Here is a 25529-nt window from a genome sequence, read left to right as displayed (position 1 = left end):
CCAAGGAATGTAATTGGCTAACCAAGCAATTTGTTTCTGTGTTATTGTTTCCATAAGGTGATAATACAGACCACGCGCACCACCGGACTACTGTTTCCATATTTGGCTGAATTTGGCTGGGCTTGTGTTGTATAAATCCGTTGAACGAAGTCACTGATTTCGTACCGTTGTCTACAGTGTTTTGTGTTAAAGTTTAAATAATCAGTCTGAGAAGTTATTATAATTGTTTATGGAGGTAAACCAAAATGAAATGAAGTCGTACACAAGTCGTACCCGTGCCGAAATGGTAAACGTCTGAGACCCTCATCACTTCGGGCTTTCCTCCCACATAAAGCTGACACGCCACGATATAACTGGAATACTGTTAAAAGCGGCGTTAAACTCTCTCTCTCTCTCTCTCTCTCTCTCTCTCTCTCTCTCTCTCTCTCTCTCTCTCTCTCTCTCTCTCTCTCTCTCTCTCTCTCTCTCTCTCTCTCTCTCTCTTATTGTTGAACGTTGTCCATTGTATTGTGAGTATACCGGTCTATACTGAAGGATATAGCCGCCATCGAGCCACACTCCATCGCCTCACACTTGATGTGGGCGGGAGCTTGTCTCTGAACTGTCATTGCCACGAGGTAAACAAATAGATACCAAGGCTCTTAGACATTTCAATACACAGAGAAAGATAACAGCTTGCGAGTCGTAGAATTAGACTTTAACAGACCGATGTTATTTCTTATTGAGCGCGAACAGCTGAAATGGCCGATACGGCACTAATCAATAGCTATCTGAATGAGTTTAACCTTGAGAGGGTAACTGTAAATTCAACAACTAAGTAAAGAAACGGTTCAATCTCATTAAAATCAGATCTTAGTTCTCGCTACCGCTAAACAAAGATCTAAGGACATCCCATTACGGGTCACGTCAGCACGACCTTTCATCCAACCAATCAGAGCGTCGCTTACCAGATCCTGAAAGTGACAGTCGGATTGTGTTTTCTAGTCATGCAACCTCGAAATATTTATCAGAGGGTATTCCGAACGACAGTTACGGGTTTTATGATTATATCCATACAATCTATGCCATCTATAAGCCATTCCAGAATGTTGTTTTGGTCAGTTTAAAAATATGTTTCGAAGTGTAGTCGCCAGTTTGAAACTAGTGCCGTAAAGCTCGAGATAGCTGCCTTTTGATTGGCAAATGTCGATTTCTTGTCAGTCATTTCATTGGTCGGTCAATGTTCGCGAAAGGTCGTTCTGACGTGACCCGTAAAGGGATGTCCTCAGATCTTTGTTTAGCGGTAGCGAAAACTAAGATCTGATTTTAATGAGATTGAGAAACGGTTTCAATACACTGGTACATATACACAAAAAAACAACATCCAAGTACCTAAGTTTGTTCATTGTCTATTGTTTTAAGCCGCGGTCAGCAATATCCCATCTATATGACGGTGGTCTGTCTATAATCGAATCTAGACCAAACAATCCAGTGATTGGCATCCACGCAACTGGGATACGATGGCACGTCATCAACCGAGTCGCCGATCCAAAGCACCCGATCCAAATAGTCGCGATCGCCTCTTACGACCAGCCTAGGTTGCTGGGGACCTATATTCTTACCTGGAATACCCACGGTGAAATACCTGCGGCAAAAATATCATACAACGTTTGCCTGAAAGGCGATACGATGGATAACTTCCTGGTGTATGTTCCATGAAACCTCGAAACAGCATTGCTCGCTGAATACCATTCCAATAACATTTACGCCAATCACCACAGTTGTTCCGAATTACGTATTATCACCGTGATTTGCGGAATATTAACACTAAGACCCGTGAAGATCTGGGATAGAATAGATCTTCAGCAACCCATGCTTGCCGTAAAAGGCGACTATGCTTGTCGTAAGAGGCGAATAACGGGATCGGGTGATCAGGCTCTCTGACTTGGTTGATGCATGTGATCGTATCCCAATTGCGTGGATCGAAGCTCATGATGTCAACCACTAGATTGTCTGGTCTGATTATTTACAGACCGCCGTCAAAGAGTTGGAATATTGCTGAGTGCGGCGTTAAACAAATAAACAAAAACAACCTATTGCCCGACCAACACATATTACAAATGATGGCGATATAACGAGGCCTAATTTGTCCCAGGTGACGAAAACAATGATTTTATGTCGTAAACAATAACAACGGTCAAGTTAAAAACTGTTTATTGTGATATATATCTGCAATGCAATCAATACTTAAAGCCGTCCCTGCTCAGAATACAATCTCAACAGTTGGTCGGCCAATAGCCGGTTATAACACAATGTATATATTTCTATATATTACATATTTTGTAGTCAGGAATCAGAGGTAATTGTGTCTCCAGAGATCAACATGTAAAACATCACCCTAATACTTAAGTCATCGTTCTGTGACTTTCAGCGTATTTGACGGTAACCGGGACTACACAGCGCATCTTGCCTTACCCTGTAGACGCAATTTGTAAAAGAAAAAAATATACCAATACATCCGCCAATGTGTACATTCGTATTGCTTTCTCAGCTCCCCGGGGATTATATTAACCAATCTGCCTGATAAATGCAATAAGGTTGTGCATTCTCAACACCATCTCATAAAAATCGCCTGATTCAGTATTCAATACGATGACGTCCATGGCCAAACGTACACAATCCCACTCAGCAGATATGTATATCCAGGGTTCCAACACGTTTTCAGATTTGATTCCTTGAGCCAAAAGTCTCTCATCAGTTAATTAAAAGCGAATGGATCCCCCCTGCAGTTCTTCAATTTCAGTCGCACCGGATTCCTCTCACAATGACACTACCAACACGCTAGGTTTAAGTACACGTGTGTAACAAAATATTCCCATTGCTCATATTTCAGTGGTGTTGGCACATAATCGTTGGTAAGAATTAGCGTTTCCGCATAAAATCACCAGCGTTATCGGAAACAGGTGAACATACAAACAAATATAATTAAATGGCAATCGATCTAAAAACAAGTCATCCGAGGCAAGATACAATTCATAGCCACGGAGTTAAGACACATTAAAATCCTTGCATAGTTGTAGGAGTGAAGTCGCATCAAAAAGTCGCGACTACAAAAATCCATCCTGATTTAAAGTAAGCAAAGACTTCATTAGAAGTAAATGTACTAATTAATGCCTGTGATCAACGCGCCTAACTTAGCACAACGCCTATAAACACCATTGACGTCAAACCTTCCATTTGCTCGGCAAAGTTCGGTGATATAGTTTATACGTTAAACCTTTATACACTGACGCCATTTGTTCCGACAAAATGTCGACATTGTCGAACCCCTCTTCTAGTCCGAACCTGACGATGTCGACAAGACGTTTGGTAATGGGAGAGCGAGCCATCTCGTTCCGAAGCTGCTCCAAGGGCATCCATTGACAGGCCTTCACCTCTGCGCTGCATGGTGACAGTTCAAAGGTGAGAGGTCTCAGGCGGCAGACGACGTAGATGTCGGAGCGGCCAAACGCTCCGGGTTGCTGATGTTGCTGTCGGAATGCCAGGATAGATTGGAATTCTGAAAAAAAGATGCAAAGGAAGGTAAGCCTAATAAAAACTAGATTTGAGTGGGTCGTGTTTTACGCCGTTTTTAGCAGAATTCCACAGTATCAGAGAGGGGCGCGCCAATACTAAGAGTGGCAAAGAATTAACGCTTCTAAGCAACCTAGCCGCCCTTATTACACGTGAGACCACGGGCAATTTTTATGTGGCGTTATGAGGGAGCGCCGGACCCATGGGGTTACCATACTGACAGTAACCTGTAGGTCAAAAAGGCTCTTCGAGATATGCATTTCTTGTTATACGATTTATTTTAAGAAAATACACTGATTCCGTTAAAAATAGTGAACAAAACCAGAGTATAAGCTTCTTAGTTTATTGTTTAACGCCGCACTCAGTAACATGACAGCAATATGACAGCGGCCTGTAAATTTGATTGATTTTAATGAGGTACGACCAACGCCGTCAGAGTCGATGACAGATAATCCGATCCATTTAGTCGCTTCGGACGTCAGGCAACTAGGGAACAGTTCTGCCCGGAATCCCCCTGGGTCGCTTTGAGGGAAATACATGTTGGCAACATACACTGTGAACAATTAATGAATTATCCAGACACGTTTCAACATGGTTAAATGGTTGGCTCTTCATCAAAGACCCGAGTTCCATTCCCTAAATAGGTATAATAAGTTCTGGTGTTTCTGGTGTTGTTGAAATTCTGTTAAAACTGGCGTAAAACTATACACACTCATCATGTTATTCATGGAGAACGAAACATCAAAAGCTAGGTGGGTCCACCGTGATGGAGTGACGGATCACCTCAGTGTTACTGACGATCTACGGTATGTCGTAGTTGTCTGCACCCACAGGTGAATGAGTGAGTGAGTTGGGTTTAACGCCGCTTTTAACTTTTTTTCAGTTATATCGCGGCGTGTCAACTTAATGTGTGAGGAAAGCCCGATGTGATGCAGGTCTCAGACTTTGACCAATTCGGTGAAACCCACGAGCCAGGTATGGTGCTGACAAACCTAGAAACATAATCGGGGCGAACCGGGATTCGAACCCACAACCATAGGTTTCTGATAAGCCCAAGGGACGCAACTCTGCACGGCGAATCGCGGCGCCTTAGACGACTGGGCCACCCGTGCCCCCCACAGGTGAGTGATGTGCTGACGTGTCACTCACCTTACTATAGTTAATGACAAAGATTAACTATAGAAATAAGAAATATGAAAGAATCGGGTGGTCCTTAACTTCTTTTGAGCAGTATATTTCCAGACTGCAGCGCTGTCGCTGTAACATCAGCGACGAGGGCAAATATACAGCCACCCTAAACTCAAATTAATTACGAATATATAAGAATAAAATACACCTCCAACCCCATCCTCCCCTTATGTAGAAACTGATGACCACTGCAAATACTGTTATGAGGTCAGTATGCCCTCCTAGATGAACGCCCCACGGCTGGGGACCCACCGCGCTCCCCCTCGTGATTACAGACAGTTCCCTGAAGGATTAGTATAGAGTTGCAGCCAGGTAGGAATATACCACACACCTGACAAATATATACGGGCACTGGATTAAAGGTCAGCCCATCTGGGACAGGGTACGCGTGACGTCATCGAGCCTTCTGGGAGGCCCTGATGTCAAACTGCGTCGTGCTTTCATTAGTACGTCAAGCGGCATTTCCAGACTTACTACTGTGATCGCTGAATGATTGCCATTGGCTGCCAAAGCAGAATCGTGAGATGACGGGGGTTCTCGGTTTATTGAAAATGCCAATCACAACCATAGGTAAATATATTTCATTACACATCAACACTGTATTCGAGTCCCAATAGAGCACGTGTGCGCGTTTTGTATTGCCTCATGTAAAAAGACCGTCATATATGTTCTAAAATTTACCAAAGTAAAGTTGTTGCTTTTGATGTATTTTTTGTTTTGTTTTGAGGTGTTTTTTTTTTTTTTTCTGTATTGTTTTAAGTTTACGTTGCTTGGGTCTTATTCTAACCCGGAATCCCCACCAGATTGCAGTCAGCAATATTCCAGCTATATGAGTGAGTGAGTGAGTGAGTGAGTGAGTATGGTTTTACGCCGCTTTTAGCAATATTCCAGCAATATCACGGCGGGGGACACCGGAAATGGGCTTCACACCCAGCTATATGAAAGCGGTCTGCAAATGATCGGGTATGGGCGAACAGTCCAGTGACTGGCATCATGAGCATCGATCTATGCAATTGGGTTACGATGACATGCATCAACCAAGGGAGATAGCCTGACCACCCGATCCCGTTACTAGCATAGTCGCCTTTGACGGCAAGTATGGGTTGCTGAAGACAAATTCTACCCGGATCTTCTTGGGTTTTATAATTAAATTGATCATTGTTCATGACATCATCAACTGTCATCCTAGACATAGCTTTTACTACTAGTATCGTTGGTGTCATCACTGCTGTCATTGCCTTTATACTTTTACTACATATAGTTATCATAGTCATTTCTTGCAAAGATCATAAACGGAAAATTATTCCGTTAGTCGCCTCTTACGACAAGCATGGATTGGTGAGTGAGTGAGTGAGTATGGTTTTACGCCGCTTTTAGCAATATTCCATCAATATCAAGGCGGGGGGCACCAGAAATGGGCTTCACACATTGTACCCATGTACCCGTGACGAGCTAACGCCTTAACCACTAGGCTACCCGACCGTCCCTCATGGGTTGGTGAAGGGTCAGTGCCTTTTGTAATATATATAGAGAGATGTTTCCAACACGACCCGTCCAGATGGTGGGGTTTCTGAGTGAGTGAGTGACTATGGTTTTACGCCACAATATCAGGTCCGGGGACACCCAAAATGGGCGCCACACATTGTGGGAAATCGAACCCGGGTTTTCGGTGTGACGAGCGAACGCTTTAACCATTAGGCTAACCCATCGCCCCGTGGGGTTTCTGAACCAACGGGCAACATGATACTGTTAGAAGTATGTTCATAATACATGGGTTAGTAATTAGTACATTAATGGGTGAATTAGAATCTAATGTCGGTTCGTCATTGTTTCAGCCATATAGAATTACACTTTTGCGACAATAATCGCATGTTTCTCCGCTATATAAAGTACATTCATCGTTAACAAATCATCTCGAACACTACTTTTCTGACAAAGCATCATTTAAATTATTCGTAAAACGTATGTCATCAAACTGCTAGTTAGCTATAAGTCATCTTTCCAAATTTCGTTTCATGTTCTGAAGCTCCGAGTGTCACTCCAATTAAAACGTCGCCTAGCTTTATGTTCAGTCACCGTGTAAACTGGAAAAACCCCCAAAGTTCCGGAACATGAATATTTTGGGGGTTATTTATGCAGTGAGGACTAAGCACACAATTAAAAAAAAAATATATCTTTACTTTTTTGTGCAGTATATGTTGTATCGGTTCATTGTTAAACTCTCAACTTGAAAGGTTTCCTCTTTGACTATATCTGGTAATACTATGTCCCGTGACCTCGCAAATCTGAATACATCTGAATACATCTGTATGTTCAAAGAGAGACTGTCTCCCAGACACCAGAGAATAAATTAAAAAAGTCAAACTGAAACATAGAATGGTTTGGCAAGTCTAGACTGCCTCAGCTGAAATTAAGGATTGTTGCGGGCTCCTTTTTGATCTTAATATTTTAATTATTTTGTAGATATATTTATTAAATAAGATAAATGTCAGTCTAGTTAGCACCGTGTGATCTTTACTTCACCAACCAGAACCACCCTAGCTCTTCAACCAGTGGGACAGTCCCCCAACATGGTACAACTCGACACAGCTGGTCAACACCCTGTCGCAAGGACACTTGATATGATAATAATCTTCACACGATGACCTCAGCATCCGAACATGTGTACTTACTAACATACCACAACCTGGCTAATACGTCCCCTAAATGCTTCAGTATTCTCCACACTGAATACTTCAAATGTACCACATAGTATAGTCACAATGCACGGTACTTACGTTACTCGTGTGGCCACAGATACAAGCAACAAGCACGAAGAAATGTAATCCGACTATGATTTGCCTAAATATTTGGATGACCTGGGCTTATAGGAAATATTCTTATCTATAGATATATTGATGTTGGCGAGCAATCGCCAAAGACCCGCGACTCTGAACATTGGGCCATGGCCAGGAGTGGGACTGGGCTACCGTCTGTCTGATCCACCCGCCCGTGCCCAGTGAACGCCCGGGACAAAAGGGGGACCATTTGTTAGAAAATTTGACAACAAGCGCGCGTGAGTCCGTCAAAGCTGTAGGTGGGTGAGGAACAACTGAGCTATTTGTTCGATATTGAGTTATTTGTCGTTTATTGTTAGCCTCATGCTACTGTAGGTTGTCTCGCTCCTTTGAATAGAGCAAAGATTCAACCGCCCAAGGAGAATCGTAGCGGAGATAGAGCTCCCCGCCCATACAAATGTGGGATTACTGCTAATGATAGTTTGGATATTTCCACTTTCTATAACTGGATGTAACGCCAAGCCTAGATTTATACATATTTTAGACTCCACGCTCCTTGTGCACTTGGCGCATATACTTTGAGTGCAACTTGGAACCAAGGAATCTCATTCCCCAGGGCCTGATGATCTATCTGGTGGGCCAGAAAAAGTAATTAAATAAGTATCATTATTATGGTTTTAGGCCAGTTTAACAATATTCCAGGAATATCACGGCAAGGGACGATAGGAATGAGTGATTGAGTATGGTTTTACGCCGCTTTAGCAATATTCCAGCAATATCACGGCGGGGGACACCAGAAATGGGCTTCACACAATGTACCCATGTCGGGAATCGAACCCGGGTCTTCGGCGTGACGAGCGAACGCTTTAACCACTAGGCTACCCGACCGACCCCGCTAGGAATGAACTTCAGAGGTCATATCCATGTGCGAAACGAACCTTTAGTGTGACGAGCACATCACTAGGATACCCCAACGACCTATAAAACTATCTTGAACATGAGGATCGAGATTATATTTGGTATTGGAGTGAGTGAGACATTGGAGGTTACACCCGCTTATATCGGTAAAAACACTGCGTGTCTAATTGTCGGAGAACAACCCATAGTGACGCAGATGCGCTCGGGTAATGCGACGGTAATCACGTCTACCGTATTTCCTCGATTAAACTTCGGGGTAAGGGGTATCTGAAAACAATAAACGACAATCTAAATTAAACGCCGGGTAGTTTCCATGCACGGAATTCTTCACATTATCATTTTAGAGAACTTTAAATGACGGTACAGAAGATGGGACTGAGCGAATCATTAGTTGAAAACTTAATTCATAAACTCCGGGCCTCGACTAATCGCCGGGGGCAAATATACGCGTTTAATCCAGGCGTTTCATCAGCAAAGCGTTTCCCTGATAAGACTCCCTCCAACATCATTTTATTCCTTGAACATTATGTATATACAAACGGATCAAAGAACCGTTGTCATAGGATTGAGTCCGATCCTTTTCATCAGGACTATATACGAATTAGCTGAAAGATATTCTACAGAATCTGATGTGTAACCAATATTTGTTATTTTGTCAAATCCCTCCCTTGTGTTGCGCGTGGTACCGCGTCAATGTGTTCCCGGTAACAGTATCCATGACGTCATCAAGGCCACCACCCTATGCGACTCACGATAGTCGTTACAAAAAGCACATTTTCTTGATTTTCTCATTTCCTATTCGTGAATGGTGGCGGCTTTCATGAAATGCCAGACGGAAGTACCCCAGCCCACAGTCCAGCCGTGGTAACAAATTACCTTATGTGTTGTTCTTTCTGTATCCCATTTCCCTCCACATAACAGTAAACTGACAAATATCAGTTTTGAGTAATGACTTGAAAGTAGTAAAGGCATGTGCTTGTTGTAATATCTATAGATAGATTGCAAGGATATCTTGTTCACATCCTGATAGTAATTATTTTTTTTCTGATTTCTTTTCTTCACAGACCGCCAAGAACTAATGGATCAATAACATGGAAGCGATCCAACGGTAAATAGTTCTGGTTGCATTCTCTTTGGTGAAGGAATGCCGCTTTCCAATTGGAGTTGAGTTTTCATGTACCGCTACAGCACAGGGGTGGACTAGCGTTAGTGAGTGTGTTGTGTTCGAAGACGCATTCCAGTACTATCACATCAGGGGCACCAGAAAAGGGCTTCACACATTGTATCCATGTTGGGAATCGAAAACCGGGCCTTCGGCATGACGAGCGACCACTTTAACCACAAGGTTACCCCAAGGCCCTTGGTGTGGACTTGACAACCAAGTGGTTGATAGTATGAGCAATACTCCATCATGTCGAGGAAACGGTTCCAACCCATCAGCCAGATTATAACAACTGGGAATATATGTTAGGTGACACTTACAACGAGGTTTTGGTAGTGACATTGTAATCCGCCCCTCAAAAACTATGGGATGAGTCAGAGAGTTGTTTCTTTCGGTTTCAATCTTATTTTAGTTATACCGCTGTATGATACATTAGTATCATATGGGGAGGGTCGGAAGGCCCGAAGTCAATCAGGTCTTACCCAATGAGTACTTTGGCAAAATCCACGAGCACGGGTATGATGCTGACAAACCTGGAGTGTGTGCGTGAGTTTCCAGTTATATCGCGGCGTGTCAGCTTAATGTGGGAGGAAATCCCGAAGTGATGCAGGTCTCGGACGTTTACCACTTCGGTTAAACCCACGAGCACGGTTATGGTGCTGACACACCTAGAAACATAATCGGGCCGAATCGGGATTCGAACCAACAATCATGAGTTTCTGGCGTGCCCAAGGGACGCAACTCTGCACAGTGAATCGCGGCGCCTCAGACGACTGGGCCACCCGTACCCCCGACAAACCTAGAAACATAATCCTTGACGAATCGGTGATTTGGACCCACGATCGTAATAGTAGTATTAATACTTATCGCAAAGGCACGCAATTCTGCATACACACTTGTCCGTTTCAGGTTGGCTGTTAGGCCTCAAATCCCTGCAGTTGTCTCATCTGCAGGATCAAACCAGGCTTATCCCCTCGATCACACAGAACTTAAGAGGTCATGAAGTTGGCAAATAATCTTCGGATGACGTTTTAGTTCAGTGAAGAAAGAGTTAGTTAGTAAGAATGGTTTTACGCCGCTTTTAGCCATATTCCAGCAATATCATGGCGGGGGACACCAGAAATGGGCTTCACACATTGTGCCCATGTCGGGAATCGAACCCCGTATCTTCGGCGTGACGAGCGAACGCTTTAACCAATCGGTTACCCGACCGCCCCAGTGAAGGACTGACTGACTGACTGAGTATGGTTTTACGCCGCTTTTAGCAATATTCCAGCAATATCACGGCGGGGGACACCAGAAATGGGCTTCACACATTGTACCCATGTCGGGAATCGAACCCGGGTCTTCGTCGTGACGAGCGAACGCTTTAACCAATCGGCTACCCGACCGCCCCAGTGAAGAAGGAAGTTTGGTATAACCAAATATTCAGATTACTAAGTACCTAAGCACAGACAGGTTTACATCGACACAGTCATCTGTATTATCTTCCTGTTGTACTGTTAGTTGTTCCCAGGCAGGTGCAAAGGTTCACTCACTGACAAAGAACTAACAGTTCTGTATCCGCCACCGCCTACGAATTCAATATGTCAGGATCAACTACATTGGTTTACTGATCACAACACTCCATAAACACTTGTTGTTAATCAACATGTCCAAGCCGCTAAATGGCAAAGAGCAAATTCTACAAACATACTTTGTTTCCAATCACCCAATAAACATTGAAATGTAGTTTTAAACCAGGCGTAAAAACAGCTAAATGTCAAAGTTCTGCCAAATGACATACTCAAAAATAAATTCGCTCTTAAGATAAAACTTTTTGATTCATGATACAGTTATGATAAGTTAACTGACTGGATAAAGTTTCAGATTTGAAATAACTAACACAGATTTATCTCAAACGTTTATAGGACATCCTTCGAAGATATGTTAGTGTTTTCAAATATTCATTATTAGAATGAAGCGACAGGACTCGGTGATTAAAATAATACATAGTTTTGAAACCAACAACTTTTTCACAGTTGTATTTTAGATCTGTCAAAATTAGACTACATTTAAACATTTAACTTGATCACGGCCGTTAGCAACCAACAATATACTTCCAACGTTAACGAATTGTTACAATAGGAACATTGCACAGATTGTTCCATGACTCAGCACAACCATTACAATGTTAATAGAAACAGAAAATAATATCTTGCGAACTCTCAAATATGAGACTTATCTCATTAAGAATAAATGTTTCCCAAGTGTGGATAACTTAATGACCTACATCGAAGTAGGCCAACGTGTAACTGTTCTGAGAATGGAATTTTAAAAATCGTGCACGGGAGGGTCAGTGAAGTATAGGTGGAACTGAAATATACCTATGGGCAGTTTGGTTTGGAACCCGAGCAGGGTGGAGCGGATTGTCAACTTAAAATGGATATTTCGTGATATCCGACCGGAAACAGAGCTAACTGGGCAAGGAGCAACTGTCAAGCCCGTCCCTCTATTACAAACCCAGTCTAAGTCACAACAGGGTGTGGGCACTACTTCCCAACAATACGAGCGGAGAGTACATGCCTCACGTTAATGATCGTCTTGAAAACACATTGTTTCTACTGCGATGCAACTCACACGTGTGAAAGCACAACATTACAACAAAAGTGTGTATTTGTTACATAGAAACATGGCGTGTGTGTCGGGCATCTGGGGAGCTAATTACTCAGTGACGACAGTGAGTGGTGCTTGCCTGGTTGAAATATCACCGCCTTATCTTTTCAAGATGCTTGCCTAGTTAAATCAAAACATCTTTGGAAGCCGAGCACGCGCCATACGTGCTAACTTTGTCATCATTTTCTGGTGAATCACTAAAAACGGAAAGCAAGAAATTCGACCCCTGGTCAACGACAATAACCCGGCGATTACGGAACGGTTGCATTGAAAAGTTGAATTGGTAAGTGTAGGCGGAATGAGGATCCGGTATTTGTCGTAAACGGCTAAAAGTTGTTGACAGTCGTCTAGATCGCATGTGGAACCATTCCCTGAGTGGTTATTTTTTGTTCGATAAGCAGGGGCGGGAATAAGCCACCATACCGCGACACCAAGCACACCGGAAATACTACTGTTTTGTCGCGACCAGGCTATTCTATGGAGGCTGTAATTAGCCGACAGACACAAATGACCACTTTTTGCCAATATCATGCTCCTACACATCAAAACAGCCATCTCGCTTTTGTAGTTGAGGCGAAAACATATTTGTGATGGGAATAAAGGTCTTGGTCGTCACGGAATTAACGACACGGCCTTCGAGTTTATATTATAGGTGTGGCAAGGTGCTACTTGGACTTGTCATTTTGTGTATGTACTGCAGGCGGGTTAGTTCTCAGTATTAGAAATTTGATATTTCTTTGTTGTTTAAAGCAGCACTCAGCAATATTTCAGCTATATGACAGCGGTCTGTATATAAACGAATTTCGACCAGACGACCAGACCATGATTGACATCATGAGCATCGATCCACGAAATTGTGGCCCAGTCATGTAAGGCGCCGCGATTCGCTGTGCAGAGTTGCGTCCCTTGGGCACGCCAGAAACCTATGAGGGTTCGAATCCCCGTTCGCCCCGATTATGTTTCTAGGTTTGGCAGCACCATACCCGAGCTCGTGTGTTTCACCGGAGTGGTAAACGTCTGAGACCTGCATCACTTCGGGCTTTCCTCTCACATTAAGCTGACACGCCGCGATATAACTGGAATACTGTTAAAAGCGGAGTTAAACCCAACTCACTCATCCATTGTACTTAGGGCATGGTGTATTTACAGCTACTGACAACTGGCCGCCTCAACAGCAGTGGGAGTCGCCATGATATAGCTGGAATAGTGCAACATTCTCTCACTTCACAAGTGTTCCCGAGGCCTTGGATCTGGATAGCACTTTGCCGTGTACTTGGAGTTTTTATTCAGCGGTTTACCTACTCCAGGCCCAACCACACAAAAAGGTCACATTTATATACAACAATGCAATGTTCAGTATATATGGAGGAGATATGCAGCCCTCCCTTTCTGTCAATACTGACTTAGATGACCCTCCATCAGCAATATATTAAGGTGTGTGCCGCAATATTAGCGACGGCACATGTCTATACCGTAAGCCATTAAACAAGAGCTGTATATGACAATATTCAGTGGCAATAATTGTGATAAATGAGTCCAATACGCGACCGCCGGCAGTCTGGTGCAGCCGGGGATCAATCACTGTGTCACGTGACGAACCTGTCGTATCGCCATTCGCGATGCTCTTTAAAACAATCTATTCTGAAAATGTCCAATAGTAAATATGGCCTTCGGACATCTGAAAGAAATTAAACGTTCCCTAACCAATGAATTGTTCAGACAAGAACATGCGTTTCTGCATTGATGTGTATGAAATTTCACAAGCAGATCATATTTCACGATTATTTGATTGACAATAATGGCACAAAAATATGTTTTGACGTCAACAGATTTTGTTAATGAACTGATCGCTTAAAGCTAAGACACAGAACGTCATGACAATACAGAGAGAGCATATCAAATAGACAACAGAATTCCACACATTTTGGAAAAATGAGATTATTCAAACGGCTTGACGTCAGAAACATAAACATAAAGCGCACTGACGACAGTGGCACTTCGGTTCCCTCTGTTCACAGCTATACCACCACAGGCTATTCGCATTTGGCTCTTACAAGTTTGTTTGTTCGTTTGTCTGTTGTTTAATGCCGCATTCAGCAATATTCCAGCTATATGGCGGCGGTCTGTAAATAATCGAGTCTGGACCAGACAATCCAGTGATTGACATCACAAGCATCAATCCACGCAATTAGTTGGTTGGTTGGTTTGTTGTTTAACGCCGCACTCGGCAATATTCCAGCTATATGAATGCGGTCTGTATATAATCGAACCTGGACCAGACAATCCAGTGATTAATATCATGCATCAATCCACGCAATTGGGTACCACACCCATTTCAATCCACAAGAATAGGGCTCGATGGCATTTTTTGTCAAGAAATTACACATTGATGAGGTCAAATGGTGACTCCATCAAGCCAACATCAATCTGCTGTGAGTGAGTTTGGCCGAAATCCTATTTGTTTTACAGCGCTCAAGACTTAAGGTGAACTGGATCCAAACGACAATATTTGATGAGAATAAACCGTTGTGTTCAGATGACCACCATACTCTTCTCCATATATAAAAGCTACAAAACCCTTTCCATAATCATAAGAAATCTGTGCTGAAAGCAAACTCCATTGAACGATTCCAAATATATCATAAGTTTTTGTTTATGGATCACTATCAAACAGTGATGATGCCAGGTGTTCGCTTAAAACAGCTATCGTGACGCGAAAAACAGTTTCCGTTTAGGGCGTAAGTAAGAAAACACAAACATTCCCAAGTGCAAAAAATAATTTCAACGAGACACAAAACAATTGAATGTACATTGCGCCTTAATTTGATCAAGGAAATTGACATGAATGGCTAGGATCTGAAGGCAAGCCCTCTGGGTCTTTGGTTTAAAAAGTGTATTGCGTAACTACCATTGATCTCCCGCGGATAAAGCCATCATACAGGTATTTGCATTAATCAAAATATGACACACAACACGCAGTTTCCTTTCGTCGTTGTTCCTCCAACAATGATTTCAAGCAGAGAACCACGGTACAGAAGCTCACCTTCATTCTGTGATATCACATGTCAGGGGTGGGCATGTGTCAAACTATCTACGTGTATTTTGCACCCGTGAAGATCCGGTGGTAGAATAGGTTTTCAGCAACCCATGTTTGCCGTAAAAGGCGACTATGCTTGTCGTTAGAGGCGACCAACGGGATCGGGTGGTTGATGCATGTCATCGTATCCCAATTGCGTGGAACGATGCTCATGATGTCAATCACTGGATTGTCTGGTACAGACTCGATTATTTACAGACCACCGTCATATAGCCCGAATACTGCTGAGTGCGGCGTTAAACAACAAACAAACTAGTAGTTGTCATGACATACTTAATGCCATAAAAAGGCCTTTCTCTAAATCTTGTAATCCCTCAAAACATTTTGTGATAACCACTTTTGAATGCCCTCGTATCTTACTGTATTTGCTGAAAAAGGAAAAACAACGATCAAGTTATATTTCCCTGGTGTCTGTGATTCCCACGTAAGCAGACACTATTACACTTCTTTCTGATAGTGATGCTAGTTACTGACAGTAATTAGACAAACTGGATCCGGAGCGTTTCATATAATCAGATTAAACCTTAATTTGTGTATGATCAGACTGTGTAAATTGGTAAATAAAGCACACATCAGTCAAAAAATGAAAACATCAATTTGTTGAAATAGTCCACTTCTGAATATTGAATAGCAAACTGATTGTAGATAGATGTTTGCCGTAAGAGGCGACTTGGTTGATGAATGTCATCGTATCCCAATTGCGTAGATTGATGCTCATGATGTCAACCACTAAATTGTCTGGTTCAGACTCGATTATTTACTCGATTACATATAGCTGCAATATTGCTAAGTGCAGCGACAAATAACAAACAAACTAAAACCAAACCATGGAAAACAACTTATCAATGTTACTCGTACTCAGTAATGACGACACAGCTATATTAGCATGCAATATCAATATCCTAAACAAGATGGAACTGCGTGTCGGCCATATTGAATTCTCAAAATGAAGATTACTCCGCTATAACTTGGGACACGTAGGAAATGTGAAACTTATTTGATATGTTCAGTATATTTGGAGGAGATAACTTGTACTGCTAATGTCGAAGACCCATCACATAAGCTCATACTGGAAATGTCAAGGTGGGTTCATACAACAGGATGCAGCAGTGGTCTCAATAAGAATTACACCAACTGTAAAATCTAACTACATATCACAAACGAGAACATGTTACCGACCGCATGGCTCAGGTGAAGACTTGATTATTTACAGGCCGCCTGTAGTTTAGTCTAAAACTGCCGAAAGACATTTATAAGAAATGGAAAAAGGATTGTATTGTGTTTGTTGATTTATTTAAACCTTTTACAGTTAAAGGTTGTGGTTTATGGAACAAACTGAACAAAAATGGAATATCATAGGAAAATGTTGCAATGCAATAGGATTACATGAATAACAATAATAAATCTTATTTTTCACATAATGGAGATGTAACGGATCTTTTACTTTATTATATTGGTGTACTACAAGGTGAAATGTTGACACCCTTCCTATTTACACTGTTGCTAAACGACCATGAAACATGTGTCTCTTTATATGGCTGTAAAGGAATGCAAAGTGTAAATAACCATGTTTCGATTCCCTTGGATTGTATATAGAACATTTATATTATGTGTATAGCATCATATGCTGACGACGCTGTGATAACGACAGATAATCCAGAAAATGGAACTATATTTGGAGATAAATGTAATAGATGGGAACTCAAAGTGAATATAGATTGCAACATTTTATAAACGGCCGTCAAAAAAGGCATGCAATGTATGTTTAATAATAATGTCATCAAGGTTGCGAAAGAATATGTTTAGCTTGGTGTCATGTTTACAAACACGGGAAAATTGTAAAAAGCCGAGAAAAAAAGTGACAGGCATCGAGGGCTGTGTATGCAATATTTAGAAAAATAGTGCCACGGAACTAGCTCATTTGGATATGTAGTCTAAAGGTTAATGTCAACAGCTACTTATTGTTTCTGCATAAATACAGACATGGAAGGCACAAACAAAAATGAAACAAGTTACTTAATTTCATCAATGTTTCTAAAAATGAATGTACTATTGTTAGTCTATGTGGATCATTTTTGCAATACACATGTTACATTTAATCAACCATAGGAGAATAACTATCGAACACCGATCTGCGATCTAAGTAATAATTTCATTCCTTCAAAATTGTCTCATTACTCATTAATTAACATAATTAGTATTAACATAGCACGCAAATAAGACCCCCCCCCCCCCCCCCCCCCAATGAAACTCGACACTTGACATGTAAAGGAAGCCTTTCCATCATCAAGGGAAGTGAAAAGTAGCCACAAACTATTTGGTACATTAGTCACTTAATAAAAGAATTCACGTTCATATCTTTGAGTGAGTGAGTATGGTTTTACGCCGCTTTTAGCATATTCCAGCAATATCACGGCGGGGGACACCAGAAATGGGCTTCACACATTGTACCCATGTCGGGAATCGAACCCAGGTCTTCGGCGTGACGAGTTATATCTTTGAACATGTCAACCTCATGCATAACCCGTGAAGATCCGGGATAGAATTTGTTTTCAGCAACCCATGCTTGAAGAAAGAGGCAACTAACAGGATTGGGTGGTCAGGCTCGTTGACTTGGTTGATGTATGTCATCGTATCCCATTTGAGTAGGCTGATGCTCATGACGTCAGTCAGTGGTTTGTCTGGTCTATACTCGATTATTTACAGACCGCCACCATATAGCTGGCATATTGCTAAGTGCGGAGTTAAATAACAAACGAAACCTGTACTTGCATCGTTTTGTGCAGATGCATGAGCTACCCAAACACTACAGGTACCCTTGCATAGAGAATCCCGACCGTCTGAACGTCCGGTGAATCGTTACACCCCAGCTCAGGACTCTTTGACGACAGGGACGGACAAAAGCACTGTTGCAGCAGTTATCAAAATGAAAGTAAGATATGGCTGAAAAACGGTTCTCTTAAACCAGACATGCCCGGAGAATGTGATACTGAGCCGAATGTTCTCAAGGCACGTGTTTTGCACCGACACTCTTCCACAGCAAATGATTTTTTCAATAAACTAGGAGAACCATATACTAACTATCGCACGAACCTCAGCGATGTGCTTGAGAGTGGATCTTTTACATCGCTGTCAGCACGAATCCTTCTTTTCTTCCTTCCAGACACCTACGCCGTTACTACATATACATTCAAATACCTCAAGTCAAAAATAAGTTAATGAAAATACGCCCAGTTGGACATCAAGATCTCTGCCGGTAACCGCACGTTTTCCACGCGGAGCAGACGACAGCTTGCTTACGTGACAACTCTGGGCGCGAGTCTAGCACGCGACAACGAGGTTGGAAATACAATGATGGAAGAATCGACACATCTCCTTCCCCTGTTTATACACATGCACGATCTTGAGGAGGAGGTGAAGGGTTCTATTTTCCTAGAGTAGTATCCTTTTCTAGGTTTTGTTTTCGCGTGTTGCTGAAGTCGGGGGTCACGCAGAAACAACGTCACGATCGCGGCGGGGCCAGACGTGAAGAAACATACACTATTGCATCATAGAGGCAGGCGGTGCACCGTACATCCTTCGACTGGAGGGAGATGAGGCACTGCGAGGCTGCTGATGGGTAGACTCATTCTTAGCGTGCTCTAGGTGGGAGGGAGCAGGCTGCTCAGAAAGCGTAGAATAGCAAAATAAGTAGAGTAATTATCACTGAACGTATCGGAAACAAATGTTTCTGTTCCTATACTCCGTGGTTGCGGATGATACAATTAGATGTATTTCCGCCAATGCATTAACAAAATTGATCCCGTGCCAGGGAGTACTAAACAGTGAGGCCAATAAGCGTCAAGAATAAGTCTTTACAGGATAATACTGAATACAATAAAATAAATTAAAAAAAGGATAAAATTTTGAAGAAATATTAGTAATGTGAATTTGGGTTTTAGCGCCATCTGCAACATTCCGGTTCCAGTGCCTCGTCGCGTTTGTCAAGGGGTGACTTAAATGGAATACCCGTGAAGGTCCGGGTTAGAATCGATCTCCAACAACCTGTGTTTGTCGTAACAGGCGACTAAGGGGGTCGGGTGGTCAGGCTCGCTGATGTGTTTGTTGCATGTCATCGTATCCCAATTGTGTAGAACTATGCTCATGATGTCGATCACGTAGTTGCCTGGTCCAGATTTGATTACGGCACATATTGTCGCCAATCGTCACGTTTTACCGCCGGCGAAGACATATGCTGGGGGTGCAGTGATTTGAAAGTCCACAGTTATGATACATTTTTAGATGACTCAGGATATTGTTAATGCGGACATCTTATGAAGAAGCTTTACATTATCTTTCATTTGCCCCCAGTTTACGGTTATTGGAAGTAACAATCAGAATGGATATGATCCTAAAACTGTTTTATATGGAAATACAAATTTAACTATAGATAATCTGCGACCAGAAACCAGAAATATTTGCAAGCGTTGGAATATACCTCTGATACACTAGTTATAAACTAGTGATTTGCTGTTTTAATATATATCTGTAAAACTGGTCTATGTACATGTATATATTTGTCAATCTGACACTTATTTGAATACCACTTCTAGTTTGCTAAGTATGTTTATTAAACTATTTTGAACAATGTATGATGTAATTTATATAGGAGCGAGATAGTTAAATAGGGAAACCTTGTTTAAATCCCCATCCACTATATATTGTACATATAATTGTAGAAATATATTCTGTTTAAATCATATATGCCGCAACACTTGTGTGCGTCGGAGTGAGAAGGAGACACAAGCAGGCGGACAGACAGACAGACAGAGAGGCAGTATATATCCCACTGGTCGTTATATGTCGGAGACAATATATGCCGTAACACACCGTCATACCAGTTGGAATATGGCCGATTGCGGCGTTAAACAAAAGACACAACAATGCGTGTCCTGCGTACAGCTTTTCTGCCCCGAGTCACAACAGAATGTTCCGTTCAAGACCGGGGCAATTTTTAAACGTCCGTGATGGAGAAATCATGAGAATCCCATGATTCTACTCCCGGAATCAACAGATTCGAGTGATTTCTCCGACTTAAATCATGTCATTCAAAACTACAGTTGCGTCAGTTTTACTTTTTTTTAAATGCACGTTCAGAAATGAAATGTAAAAACATGTTCCGAATTGATACGATTGGCCCTGTAGATCGATACTCACGATCACAATCACTGGATTGTCTGGTCCAGACTCGATTTGTTAGAGACCGACGTCATATAGCTGGAATATTGCTGAGTGCAGCGTTAAACAAACTAACAAACAAACGATTGGCCCTGAGCACCTTGATAACCGTTATCAAATGCTAGATTTGAGCTAGTCTGTGTTATTAGATATTTGAAGTAGATAGAACAGGTGGTCAGGACCGGTAGATAATTTCAAGATCAACAAAACAAGAAGATAACTGATGTGACGACTGTATTAAGCAACCGACAGAATTATGCAAAAGTACAACACGCTAACGACACAATGATAACCATACGCATTATACACTCACGGCTAGTGTCAATCAAAACCTTTGACTGGCATGTGACATACCAGCTTTTTTTTTGATTGACAGGGTAGGTCGGCACATGTCGAATGACCCCATTGATACAATCATGTATGATACAGCAGTTTCCGTTGGTAAACTGTCTGTGCCTTGATGGGTGGTAGACGAAAGTTCGAGATTGATAGCATTCTATCATATAGCAGTCATACACCATCTGCAATATATCATTGAGGGCATCGAATACGCCCTTGCTACAGACTCAGGGACCTTGTCACAGGGTATATTCGCTATAGAGGTTATTCAATAAAATGCCTATTGAACCGTGTGAATAAGTGAGTGTGTTTAGTTTAACGCCGCTTTCCCGTCGTATGACCGCTTGATAATATTGAATGTGGGAAGAAACCACTTTGGTGAAATCCACGAGCAGGGGTATGGTGCTGATAAACCTAGAAACAAAATCGGGGCGAACCGGGATTCGAACCACAATCGTAGGTTTCTGGCGTACCCAAGGGACGCAACTTCCCCGAACTGCAGCGAATTAGACGACTGGGCATTGACCACCCGATCCCCCTTTTACACGGTTTGGGGTACCCGGGATCTATCCTACTCGGAAATTCCAACTGGGTGTAATTAAATGAAATAAAATATATTTCATACAAAATGTTGGCTACACGAATTACGACTATTGGGTTGAATATGTTCCCGTGGCCAGTACTACTATGCTTGCCGGGGCGACCAAACTGACGATCTTGGTCCACTTGTACAAACCCGTATTAGTGCGACGATGATCGTAACTTCATACCCTAACTCAGATTCACGATAGACGCAGTGCTGAGATGATGTGCAAGCCGACCCTAGGGGATAGAATGTATGACACGGCTGGGTTTTTTGTCATCAACCACTGGTTGGCCCGTTCAGATTCGATTGTTCACAGGGCGTCATGATACAGCGGGAATATTCCATACTGTGGCGTAAAACATCATTCACTCACACACTAATTCCTATGAGTGCACTTAATCTTTGTTTCTGGTATGTTTCTGGCAATGCTGGAGTGTACATTAACATGGTTGTTTCATCTCGTAATGGTGAACTTTAGCAGCTCACGAATGAGATAAACATATCATTTGAAAAGAAAATATCCTCTACTTATATATTTATATTATATTATAGAATTTGTATAGCGCACTTCCATTATATAACTGGTCAAATGCACTTTGACCAGTTCTTATTGTTACCCCGGGCACTGGATAAGTGTGCACTAAATTTTCGTTATTATCTCCATGGGATCCATACAAGCCTAGCTGCCTCTAAGGCGCTAGAAGGTTAAAAGTCACATTACCATTTCATCCTATCGGGTACCCATTCACTGCTGGGTGAACAGAGGCATATTTCGAACAAGGTCACTTGCCAAAGGGCTACATCGCAAGCGTTATACGTCACCCACCCAACTACTTGCTAGACCCATGCTTGCCGTAAAAGGCGACAGTGCTTGAGGTAAGAGGCGACAAAAGGGACCGGATGATCAGGCTCGCTGACTTGGTTGATGCATGTCATCGTATCCCAATTGTATTGATTGATGCTCATGATGTCAATGAGTGGATTGTATGGTCCAGACTCGATTATTTACAGACCGACGTCATATAGCTGGAATATTGTTGAGTGCGGCGTTAAACAACAAACCAAACCAAAAACTTGCTTAACCTGTTCGCTGTTCACAGGATCACGTGCCACCACAATTGAAAAGTACACGACTATTGGAAACACAGAGGTGTCGACCTTGCAAAGAAAGCTGTACTAACGAGGGCACCATTTGGCCACGTGCATTATTAAGCGATATCAACCGCTTGCACAAACGATATCGGCTCTACAGTACCATAGTCGACACACTAAGATCGCTTTGTGCATTTTGGCCCTGTCATACTCACAGCTCCAGTTCAGTGACCCCAAGGTCGTTTGCCCTACGGGAATCACAGATAAGTAAGTGCTGACTGGACGTACCGAGTCCAACTTCTTTGTGGGCATATAGGAGTTGATTGATGATTATCTCTGTGGATTGTAACCACTACTTTCTTATTCACACAGTGGTCGGTCGGGTAGCCTAGTGGTTAAAGCGTAAGCTCGTCATACCGAAGCCCTGGTTTCGATTCACGACATGGGTACAATGGTGAAGCCCATTTCTGGTGTCCCCCGCCGTGATATTGCTGGAATATTGCTAAAAGCGGCGTAAAACCATACTCACTCACTAACTTACTAATGTAGAGATGACCTGTTTCGATATTCTAAAATTCACACAACTCTTGCGCCTTTTTGCGCTATACAGCACTTTACTGTTATATCCAGAATTGAGAGAAGAAATACAATATGTAATAAGGATTGAATCCAGAAGCAAAGTATCAAAAGAATGAACAAAATGTAATACTTTTGCTGATGAATATTATCACCATGTCATCTTAAACTGTGAATGTATACTTATTCATACAGACCAACGTTTACATACGAGTCTGTTGACCATGTCAAACGCAAGACCGTGCTTAAAGTGTGTTACGTTTGGTATTTTATCAAAACCTTGTGCAACGTATCCAGTATTTAATGTATTTAAATGCATACATTTACTTTGGCCACACCAAGTATTTGTTCTTAAGAGTCCGGTTTTACCCTACTTTAAGCAATATTCCGGCAATATCAGGGCGGGGGACACACACATGGGCTTCACACATTTTACCCACATTGGGATTCTAACCCAGGCTTTCGATGTGACAAGCGAACGCTTTAACCACTTGGCTTCCTCAAGAAGAAACGTGGGGATTTAGTTCAACAAATATCCAACATGTATAATACGTGCGAATCCCAACACAGGACAAGCATAAAATGTATCTAAAAGCGGTCTACATCTCGGACGAAACAGATTCCTTTGGGCGTAATAGGCAATATGCGGTGAAAAACCATATGAATGGATCACCAAAAATCAGTGATGACACCAGGTGTTCGCGAAAAGAGTAAGCATGTCCTGCCCTACCTGCAGCACCCGTAATGACGTCGCCTATTGTAGCTCTGTCTTTCTATCCCACTCTTTGTATTAGAGGCTGTCCGTAAAGATAATATACATCTGGATTTAGCATTCAACGTTAAAGTATTTGTCGTTGACGTCTTCGGGCCGTTAAATCTTCAAGAGAGAGATTTATTATAATGTCAGTGTTGCAATGTCATCCGGCTTTTATGGAATAAAAGTTTTTATCACCAGTATTTGTCTTAGAGTAAGATATTTCAATTTGACTAGTCCTGTCAGTCAGTGATCATATACACAAGCTAAACACAAAAGTTTTCGACAACAGTGATAAAATTTTATGAGCACTTCGACGAACTCCGACATTCAGTATTATACATTTCGAAAGAACTGCCAACTTGACATACAGCTGGCGCCTGTCATCTATTGTTCGATCCTTGAGACATATAAATATCATATCTAAATAGGGAAATCATATTTAACAAATTTACTGTTCCAAAATGTATCGTCCTTTGTAAAATATCCAACATTAATACGAAACCCTGGTTTGATTGTATCAGTGTCATAAATATTTACAAAAACTACCTTAATTTTGTATTTGAATTCACCTACAGCCTAACAGTTAAACATATCCAGAACGTTTGGGTCTCACAGCAGTAATTTTTCCACATCTTTTATGAACTTCTATAGTTGATTCAAACACACCTTGTGATGAATGTCATAACACCCAATCAGGGTATGTATTTGTTAACCGAGCTGGCGCACTGCCCATACCCACCAAGTAGCGATCATGTCGAACAAAGACGCATCTATATCATGATCTACAGACTTGTTAACGTTAGCATACAACACTTAAGGACTGCCAAGCAGTCCAAGGATTTTATAGTCTTCTTGACACTTGTAGAGATCGGCTGTTTGCTGACAAAGCCAGATTTTACCTTCCACAGGCGATAGACTTTCTTTGTGTACCCCTCCCCGGATCTTCAGCTACACCGGTAAATAATATTCCTGTCAAGTTTCTTTACAAATTCGACTGAACTGAATTGGCAAGGCAGCTATCGGTGTATATCGAGACAATAGACGTGACACAACACGGCTACATATCTTTTTGACCTTCATATATCATAGAAACAGTTCAGCACCCGTTACCTGCCGATTTTAAAGTGCGGAATCTTCACCACGCGTTTTAATGTATTGACTTGGGCGGTTATAGCGGCCTTCAGCAGGGAAATGGTTTACAAGACATTCTCTATGTTCGTCTTAATTCTTTATAGGGTACTAAAGGTATCACAACTGTGTTCAAATATAAAACGTATTACATTTCCAGCGCTATAATGACACGGCATAGGTGGTGGTATTCTTATACCTTTCAGGTCAGTCGTAACTGAGACGTACCTTTCGATTAAGTACGTGTCAATACAATCATTCATAACGCATGGACAATGACATTTTCCGGGAAAGAAGCCGACTTAAGAAAGCACGGCGCACCGAACATGATCCACAAGCCTAGCAATGCCCATACAGAGTCATAACTGCTATAGGATTGGTCGTTAACAGTAGGCACACCGGTAAAAGAGGAATATGACAATGGTTATATGTACCTATTATCACATGTAAAATAGGGAGATATCATGGTGCGTAGATCAATGTGT

General features: G+C 42.0%; 1 protein-coding gene across 1 annotated transcript in view; it reads right to left on the bottom strand.

The window, feature by feature from the left end:
- Window positions 1–2230: 2230 nt before the first annotated feature.
- Window positions 2231–25529, bottom strand: part of LOC139450165 (nucleoside diphosphate-linked moiety X motif 6-like) — a 49770-nt gene continuing 26471 nt past the window's right edge. The window contains exon 7 of the mRNA XM_071231842.1: window positions 2231–3538. Within this exon, the coding sequence (XP_071087943.1) occupies window positions 3204–3538 (335 nt within the window). The 3' untranslated portion in view covers window positions 2231–3203. The remainder of the gene's footprint in view (window positions 3539–25529) is intronic.

Source organism: Haliotis cracherodii, unplaced genomic scaffold, assembly GCF_022045235.1.
Source record: "Haliotis cracherodii isolate W230 unplaced genomic scaffold, xgHalCrac1.p SCAF_8, whole genome shotgun sequence".
Classification (NCBI taxonomy): Eukaryota; Metazoa; Mollusca; class Gastropoda; order Lepetellida; family Haliotidae; genus Haliotis; species Haliotis cracherodii.
Note: the sequence above shows the minus strand (reverse complement) of the source record. Positions and strands in the feature narration are given on the sequence as shown.